Below are 9,974 nucleotides of genomic sequence, written 5' to 3'. Positions count from 1 at the left end.
TCAGTTTAAAACTGGCATGAAAGGCATTGGGTGATATGCATTTCTTCAAGGAATACTATGTTTTCTTAGGTTGTTTTCACACCTGATAGTCCGGTAGACTCGGTTTGGTTGGGGACCAATATTCATGAGCTTTTGTTTACATTTGAGCTGGTGCGTTTGCATTCACACTGCACTGTGCAGTCGAGTCAACCTGTTGAACCAACCTGTTCCCCCGCTCGCCTGTGGGGGCGCTGCACCAAGAACTATTGAAAGAAACAACACAAAACCTCTGAAGACACGTCTTCTTCTTCTGTAAATAAAAACAAAAACGGAGTGGCATCAAGTTTTAGCAGTTTTAGGAGTTATATTTTGTCATTTTTCAAAAATGGACTTAGCATGAGCAGAAGATGAGACAGAAGTCCCTGGAGAATATTGTTTTTCCACACAAGGCAGCTGACGGCTCCATATGAGGTCAGAGAAATGCATGTTTGTTTGTCCTGCGGAGCGGGGCCTGGTCTGTTTACATTCACACTGCACTCGAACCGCGCTGGAGTTCTCTTCTACCGGACCGAGACCTAGGTTTTAGCCCGGGCCAGAGTTCGCCTTTTTGTTCCGTGACAGAGTTCGATGGTGCGTTCACGCCTCCCCAAACGAACCGGACTTTCTAGGAAAACGAGCTAGTGTTCGATTAAAGCGGACTAAACAGGGCTGGTGTGAATGCACCCTTAGTTTTCATTCATGGTAAAACTGCAAACTAAAACCCTTTTGCTGTTGTTCGGCGTATTGTTTTTATGCTACTAGTGCTTAGTGTGTTTTTAGTTAACTTTTTTCTTAGTTCATATCTTAAATCTTATTACTGTTTTTCTTTCACATTTTATACTTTTGTTGGATGTAACTGGGACCCTGTGTACACAATTTTGTTCCATCACATTCACCACATGTGGTGCAAATGACAAATAAAAAACCTTGAATCCTTGAATCCTTTTGTCATCTGTTTAAGGCTTTATATAAATTAAAACCAATGTGTGGTCAGTTTAATCTTGAGAAAGTGATGTATATTGACTCAAAGGTAAATTATTGTTAGACTTTTGTGTAAGTATTGTGAATGCATGGATTCTGGCAGGGGTTTCTCGTTGTGGGTCAAAGAGAGAATGCAGGTTGTTTTCAATTTACTTTCATTAAATTGTTTATTAGACTGAAACAAAGCAAGAACCTGTCAGGGGTCATTGGATAAAATACTAACATGCTCAAATTCAATATTGGTTGAAGTTATTTATTAAAACCAGTATCCTAATCCATGACCGAGGCCCCATCTACATGGCTCTGGATATTTTTTTTTCTTTGTTTCTTAAGAAAAAAAAACCATCTCAGTCTGCAATATTCTAACAAAAATCCTGAAATACCCATGGATCACCACTAAGTGGCGAGAACGTCCACATAAATGACATCAAAACACAGAGGAAAATATTGTCTTGGCTAAAAGTTCTCCCATAACGCTTTTCTCGTCTTTTTTAAAGTTGTTGATAGTTTTTTTTCTCGATTATTCTTTTCAACACACAATTTACGCCAGAATAAAGTGTAAAAAACCCCAAAAAACTATAAAAATAAACAACAACAAAGAATAACCACCAAAACTCGTTCCATAGTTGTTTGCGTTACTGGGCACATGTAAAAAGGCAGTTACATCATTGATTTAAAAAAGCTTTTAGTATCCAAAGTCCAGGCAGATGTAGGAAAAATTTACTATGCTTTTTATAAATCATTATTTATTTGTTTTATTTTTATTTTTTTTACAAAAATGCCATTTGCATGTGGGTAAGAGGTGCAGCAAACAACCTGCTTAAAAAAAAAAAAATCCAGAGTAGTGTAGATGAGGCCTAAAATACACGAACTAAGTAAAAAAAAAAAGTATATTTCTGAAATGAGATGGATAAATAAATTTCATATTTAAATGATTCAGTTATGAAAATGGATTTCTGATACTGTGAAGGGACAAACACTCAAACAGTAAGAGGAGATGAAGTAAAAAGAGGGTCGATAATCTGGATTAAACAAGTTTATTTTTGACTGTTTGGGTTCAGATGAGGGAATGCTACGGTGTTTTTTTTTCCTACGTGTGACTGAGGGTTTATAGAAGAAATGATGCCAGCTCATACAAAGGAGGGAAAAATACATATATTTAACGTTTTTCTTTTTTTTTCTTTTTTTTCCAAAAGTCACTTAAATACATCCACAATAAAGATTTTTTTTTTTTTTAATATATTATCATCTTTTTTTATTAGTTCGCCCCCGGCCTTAAAGTCATGGGTTGAAGATTCGTCCAACTTTCTTGAGAAAGGTGGAAAGTCTAAACAACATGGGGGAGAAGAGATGGAGTTTTTCTAGAAGTGCAAAGAGGATAAATCGCTTGCCATTTTGCTTTTTATTTCTAAAAAGTCCCAACAAAATCAACTAACATGAGCATCAGATATTTCTTTGTGTATGAAATCTTAAGGGCAGTGTTGTCTTTAAAAGACTGGAATGAAGTGTCCATAAACTTCTTCCGAATATGAGGGTCAAACACTTTTCAAGCACATTTTATCGAAGACCTTTAAAGGAATGTTCTTACAGTCTTCTGACAGTCCTTGCAGGTTTGCTCCGCCTGCCTTGATTTCCTAGTCAGTCATGGAGAAGTTCCTGGAGACAGTTGGGTGATTTGAAGACCTCAGGAACTTCACTGTCCAGTTTGCAGATCACCTTGTAGATGGCCTTCTTCCATGACGGATCCGCGTCTTTCCCGGCCACAATGGCATTGAAGAACTCTCGAAGAGTCACCTGTGCCACCTCCAAAAACCGTTCAGGAACCTGGAAAAAACAAACAAGTGCAAAAATTGTGAGAAGCGATATGACTGCTATGATTGTTAGAGAGACTTCCCTCAAATCGCCTTCCCCTTTTTTTCTCTGCTCAACTGTAAATGTTCAATTGATTTTTAGACAAACTCACAAAAGCAGAACTGTTACTTCTATTTTAAACCTCCTGTTGCTCTCAAGTCAAAATGACCCATGAGGCAAACTGATGCCCCGTGGGTCATTTTCACCTGAGGGCAGCAGGAGGGATAGACTAACATTTTCTTCTCAACAGACTTGATGATAAATATAACTTGAATGTAACTAAAACAGACTTATCAGTCATTTGTGAAATCTTTGTTCAAAAGCCATCCATTATCTTTACCGGCTTCTTCCTTCAAGTTCAATAATCTTTATTATCCCCAAGAGGCAATTAGTTTCACAGTCAGTAGCCACACACATCATCCATACTAGACAAGACATTGAGACATTAAAATAAAAGTACAAAAATCATCATGGGTGATCAGGATCTGCCAGAATCAGCCTGGTCTTGTTCGCTGACCTTGCCTTGTAAGTGAAGTTCTGTAGGGCTGTGCCAGCAGTTTTGCTGCACATCCTGACGATCCCTGAGAGGACTTGATGATAAATATAATTTGAATGTAACTAACAGACTTATCAGCCATTTGTCATTGTGGAATCTTTGTTTAAAAAGCATCCATCCATCCATTATCTTTACCTGCTTCTTCCTATTTGGGTTGCAGGGGTCACTGGTGCCCATGTCCAGCTATCACTAGAGGCGGGGGACACCCTGGACAGGTCCAAGTCCATCACAGGGCCACAACGAGACAAACTACCATTCATTATCTCACTCATACCTAGGGAGAATTTAGGGCAGCATCGTGGCTCAGTTTTTAGAAATATTGCCTCTCAGCAAGAAGGTCACCGAATTGAATCTCAGCCTGGGGTCGTTCTGGGTGGAGTTTGCATGTTCTCTCCGTGCATGCATGGGTTTTCTCCGGGTACTCTGGTTTCCTCCCACAGACCAAAAACATTAATTCAACCTTTATTTAGACAAGTAAATCCCATTGAGCCTCACAAAAAATACTAAAAAACTAAGGCAAGATACTAAAAAACATGCATGTTAGGCTTATTGGTAACTCCCATTTCAAAAGCTTGGACATTAATCTGCTGCTATAATCTCTTTTTAGGGCAGCTGTGGCTGAGTGGTTAGAGCAGTTGTCCTCCAATGCAAGAGTTGGGGGTTCAAATCCACCAGCAGTCACATGCCGAAGTGTCCCTGGACAAGACACTGAACCCCTCATTGCCTCGGATGTGTGTCCCATCAGTGTATGAATGTGATAATGCACTGATTAGTCTCTCGAGAATGATTTGTTCAATTAGCTTTGTAGAGAGCTAGTAGAGTGCTGTATGAATGGGTAAATGAGGACACAGATTGTAGTGTAAAGTGCTTTGAGTATCTTGATCAGATAGAAAGGCGCTATATAATTAGTCCATTTGTACAGTGCTGAAAAGTTGAAGATACTAATATGGGATGCTGACTGCAGGAATCACAACCTGAGATAGTCAAAAAGGTTAAACACTTAGAAATTCATATTGCCCTCCACCAGAGTTTGAGACAGAGACCATCTTATGCTGAGAAATGAGAGTTGTAGCTGTTTTGGTCAGACCTTGATCTCATGTAACATTGTGAAATGCCATTGTCGATGTATGTGCTATAAATGACTGCTACTACCGCATCACATTTTCATCTCAATAGTTGTAAAATTAACCAAGTTGTAGCTATTTTTGTGTTGAATAAGGCCAATCAGTTGTAGCAGCCTTCTTAAATTGGGTTGGCTCCTAAGGTTAAATAGTTGTAGATGTTTTTCCAATGATTGTTTCCTGAAAGGTTTTAATTTAATCCATCTAGTGGTGGTTCATGAGATATTTTGGTAACGGGCAGACACAAACACACCAACATCATCACATTTTTGTCATTTGGCAGTCAATGTAAAGTTTCCTAAAACTATATGTATTTTTGGAAAATTGTCAGCAGATAATGAAGCATAAAATGACATTTTTTTTGGTGCAAATTGATGTTTTTTTTTGGTATTTTACCAATTCTGTATTTTAAAGTTTGTATTTATTTGTTTTGCAATGACCTTATCTTATTTGAACAGCCATCAAATAATGATGCTCTGCAAGTTTGGCAATGTCAATCATATTTACAAAACACATCAAAAGCAATTTGGGTTAAACCAATAAGGTTGGGTTAAAAAAAAAAAAAATTGTACGCATGTTTTATGATTGTGTCTTTTTGTTGTTTACTGTTGCCATTACTCTTTGTTAAAAATTCAGGTCTCTCTTGTAAACGAGTCCCCGAGGCTCAATGGGATTAACACGTATTAATAAAGCTTGAATGAAAAAAAACAAAAAAACAAATGGCTTTACTGTACAGTAAAACCAGATTACAATACAATAAAATAATATATTTAAACGAAAAATACTCAAAGCACAACAAAAAAGATACAATCCATCTATGTTGTTCTCTGTTTGAATTTTCGGGAAAAAAAATCAAACAAATTTTTTAACACTATTCGCACAAATTATGAAAAATTGCATGTCATTTGGCATGGCAATTTTTTTTTCTTTTTACTTTTTATTGTCTGAAATAAATCAATTAAATAAATAAATTAGATCATAATAAAATTGAGTCTTAAGCAGGGGATTTATTCTTCCTTTTAAATTGTCAAGTGTTAAATGTTCCATTTTAGAAAACAATGACAGAAAATGAGCAAGGATTGGGTGCGCTTATGTTTCAGGTGTTCGTATGTTGCTATTTTTGTAACCAAGTTCTTCGGAACTTCCCCTAAATCTGCTTCCCCTTTCTTGAAAGGTTCAGGTTGTTTTTGGTTTTTGGCATCGATTGTGTCAGAGTTCCCTTTCCACATCCAATAACGCATGATACGGTCCATCTGATCCGTCAGACTCTTCAAGTTTAAACTAGAATTGAAGCACTTTCCCTTACTGATGCAGGCATGAATGTACTCAGTGTATGTGTGTTAAATATGTGTGTTATAGAACAATGGGCCAAACACTTATAAACACATTTTTCATGCCTTTTTGCTTCTGCCCTTTCTCCTATGGGCAAGATCATCCAAAGACACCAAACAACTCAACTGATTTTTTTCCCCTTCCTATTTCTTTTTTTTAATTCTTCTCCTTTTATTCCTTTCATGTAGATGCAACCACACACACACCAACAGCTGACTCTTCTTGTCTAAATACATCCACCTATACACCCCAGCGAACTCACACATGTGTAGAGGACGGCTGGGTGTAACCCCCGTCACGCGTGGCAGGACGTGCCAAGGTTAGCCGCCACCAGGACGGATGAATCACTCCACGCGCACACACAGCTTCAACGATTCCCCGGACTCTCGTATACTCCCTCTACCCTAACCTACCCTTCCTCTCTTTTTAGCTGGTCCCTGGAGACTGCTGTTATTTCAATGAGGCTCTCTGTCATTGTCTCAGTGTAGACAAACACACAACACACGTGCTAACCCAGCAGATGGAGAACAAAACTTTTTTTTGAGGTGACGTCTACCTGTTTAAAGTTGAGACACAGAACCTTAGAAACAGCTATTGCCAAGCTAGATACAGGTTTCAACTTTTAATTTAGTTCTAACTATGGATATCAACATTTTTTGTGCCCGATTTTGAGGATTGGCCAACACGGTCTCAATTCAATAGACAACATTAAAAGTATTAATGTCATTGCCATCACGTACTGCCCAGTTCAGTAGCGCTGCATTACAGTAAAATCAAGCCTATGGTCATGTTGTTCCTAGGCCTGTCACGATGAAAAATTTTGCTGGGTGATTAACTCAAATTATTGCGATAAATGATGTTGTTTGAAATTTGACAATAATCAGTAATTATTGTCAAATTTAAGAAGAAATGTTGGTTAATTTTTTTAGTGTAGTACCATTTTTGACCACCGGATGGCAGTACAAGACTGTTTGACAAGTACAAGACAAGTACTGTTTGAACCGAAGGATGGATAGTAGGGGAGCGAGCAGCATCACATGGGCTGTCTCTCTTCAGTTCTCAAAATGGCGAATGCTCGGTGTGGTTTGAGCCCTTTAGCATAGCATTTTTCACACAAAGCTTTTAATAAAGAATACAGTAAACAAGTTCTCAGCTTCTTTTTGCAGAGGAAAAACAACATTTTACATGAAGGCACAGGTTTCAACCATGAATTTTGGATCTTCGACAAGACAGAGTTTTATTTTCCCCGAGGTTGGCCTGTTAGCTTAGCTTGTAGCTTAGCTTCTCAGCTTAGCTGTTTTTAACAATCGAAAAACACAAATTCGGATAGTTAAAATAGATTTTAGATCGAAAAGAGAAATTGAGGGGTCCGTGAAGAGCACCAGAGTTGAGCCTTTTATCATCCAGTGTCCAGTAGAAAGAGTCATCGTGGAGTCTGTACACACCGGTGTGGCTTGGTCATCAAAACTTTGAAGAGGACTGGCCTTTCTTGCCTTGTTGTCTACACTACAACTTGGATTTTGACAAGGTCGTAAACAACCTAGCGGAAGCATCTTTCTAACGTGGTGTGATCTTTTAGCACAGAGGCCTTTGGGAAATTGTATTTATTTTTAGGTATAAAGATAATAAAACCAAGTCTATATATGTTGGATTGCTAGTATCACTCAGCTCCCAATGAATAGCAAGCGTCTATCAGGGCACTAACGATCGATCATTAGACTGATGGTCCTCCTTTATCAAGTGAACAGCTAGTTTTGGATGTCATCAGCAAACTGGTTGATCCACTATGAGAAGGAGCTATTTATAAGACTGAATTTAGTGCAGCTCCTCAGACTGACAAAATCTTTTGGATGAATTGTTTAAACAATTTGTATTTTATTTAATTTATTTAAGCCGTCCAGAGGACCTGATTTAACGTTGTTAGAATTTTATACCTGGATTATTGAGCATGCATCAGGAAAATCCATATAGTTTTATACAAATTATTCATATTTTGTGCAGAAATAATTTTTCTTATGTTTAAAAGTAAATATAAGTAAGTCTTAAGTAATCCATTTACAGATGAAGCACTAAGATGTAATCTGTCTTAAAATGACATAAATGAAATCATTTTGGGAATTTTTTTTTTTTTTTTACAAAAACAAATCTTTTAAGACAATGTTTTTTGCAGAAGTTCAGCAAACCCCCTAAACAGATGTATTATCTGAGTACTTTTGTCACTCCTTTAGTTTTATTTGTTTTGTGTGTGTGTCTAATCAATAAGGATAGGAGGAAATACCTCGGTCATAATGCTGGAAGTTTTTGAAATATGAAATGAAAACCTAAAGTGTTTTTTTTTTTTTTTTTTTTTTTTTTTAAATAGACCTCAGCAGGTGCTTAGAAAACACTTGTGTAATCTTTAAAAGGCTGCAGCACATTGAGAAAGCCCCAAAGTCAAGAAGCTGTTTAATGGTTGCTGTGAAACTGCCCACTGGGACAAATAAAAGTTGAAACCTGAGCTTGATCTTGAAGATGAATGTGCCTTTGAGACAACCTCCCCCTTCTGGTGTACACCCCCTCATCCTTTAGTTGTTCTATCCTTAAAACAAGACAAACCACTTGGCTTCGTTTGTCTTTGGACACTTTGTTTTACATTTACAGCCTCAGAGGTGGGAATATTTTCTCTACTGTTTTCAAAATCTACTTCAATTTTCATGAAGCTGTAAAATAAAAATTCCTCTCCACGCTGGAAAACGAAAAGCTATTCAAAGGACGCTTTTCCCTCCTGCTTTGCTCTTTGTCCTGTGAGCCCTATCGGAGCTTCTCTTTACATATCTTTTTTCTTCTTCTTCTTCTTCTTCTTCTTCTTCTTCTTCTTCTTCTTTCGGCTTCAGCGAACTAAGTCACACGAAGACTTGGCAATTATTTTTGCACTGGATTCCTTTCCTGAGGCAACCACAGACCACCGAGCTACCACAGCCCTCTGTGTGGAGCAGAGAGCTGCTATCTAGGGTGCCCAGGGAAGCAGAGTGGGGGTTATGGGCCTTGCTCAAGGGCCCAGAGTGAAGCGAATGAGGGTGGAGGCAGGTGACGTTGTCGGTACCGGGAGTTGAACCAGCAATCTTCTGATCACAGGCCCACCTTCTCTAACCTCTGTGCGATCTTCCGATCACAGGCCCACCTTCTCTAACCTCTGTGCCACCACTCAATCCTTTCTTTACATATCTTTCGAATTGTAAATTTTGGATCAGGTCAGCTGGTCTCTCAATGCAATTGATAAAATTTTCTCGATGAGAAGACGGGGCGAAGGAGGGCCCTCTTGTCCTGACGGGACACTTGCAGTTGGATATACAATGGATTCCTTGAGTCAGTGGAAGATTGTGTGATAACAGGATTTCTGCTTTTTGGAGTTGGAGGTTACCTGGCATATCGACAAATATGGAAAATGTTGGCAACTGTTCTGGCCATTGTAAGGCTGCTTGGCTTGTGTGATCGAATGTGCCGTCCGGTAAGCACTTAGACTCATAAGCTGTGTGAGCTGAGCCATAAGCTGGACACGATTTCTGAGAATCACAGGCTACTTGAGGCTCCTGAAAATTGCTGGCAGGAAGGAATCGACCTTCGAGAAGCTACAAGCTCGGCCTGGTGGTGCTGACCACAACATTTGGCTGTTTGAAGTCGCCATTGAGACGTACCAGTAGAACTATAAGGCGGACATAAATCAAGCAGAGTCGGCCGGATCTATCTAACGAGAATGGCAGCGCCTCCCATTAGGCCGCGGCCTCCGTCGCTCCGTCTTCCCATGTCTGTTGTTTGTTTTACTTGGACGGGCTGTACTGAAATGTAATTTTGTTGTGCTTCGGTGCAATGACAATTAAGCTGATTCTGATCTAGAAGCATCATGGTGCATGCCTTTGTCTTGCAGCTTGATCGGTGTGTTTTGGAATCGTTTCAGGGTGACGGGTCGTCGTTGCGGTGGTGAGTCGACTCAAAGTGCTGAAGCAAGACAACAAAGAGGACATTGCTGACTTGCAGAGAGGTAAGGAAACACAAGGTGAAAGTATGAAACAAAACGGGGTGAATATAGGCACACAGACACACACTTGGATCCAGATGTCCACATTTGTCCAACCCTC

At 39.0% G+C, this 9,974-nt stretch overlaps 1 protein-coding gene across 1 annotated transcript in view; it reads right to left on the bottom strand.

Annotated features, from left to right (window-relative positions):
• Nucleotides 1–2,015: 2,015 nt before the first annotated feature.
• Nucleotides 2,016–9,974, bottom strand: part of prox1a (prospero homeobox 1a) — an 80,978-nt gene continuing 73,019 nt past the window's right edge. The window contains exon 6 of the mRNA XM_037696826.1: nucleotides 2,016–2,823. Within this exon, the coding sequence (XP_037552754.1) occupies nucleotides 2,638–2,823 (186 nt within the window). The 3' untranslated portion in view covers nucleotides 2,016–2,637. The remainder of the gene's footprint in view (nucleotides 2,824–9,974) is intronic.

The sequence above is a fragment of the Nematolebias whitei genome, chromosome 23 (genome assembly GCF_014905685.2).
Source record: "Nematolebias whitei isolate Nwh7 chromosome 23, NemWhi1, whole genome shotgun sequence".
NCBI classification, from domain to species: domain Eukaryota; kingdom Metazoa; phylum Chordata; class Actinopteri; order Cyprinodontiformes; family Rivulidae; genus Nematolebias; species Nematolebias whitei.
The sequence above is the reverse complement of the archived record's forward strand: the minus strand, read 5'-3'. Positions and strand labels throughout refer to the sequence as shown.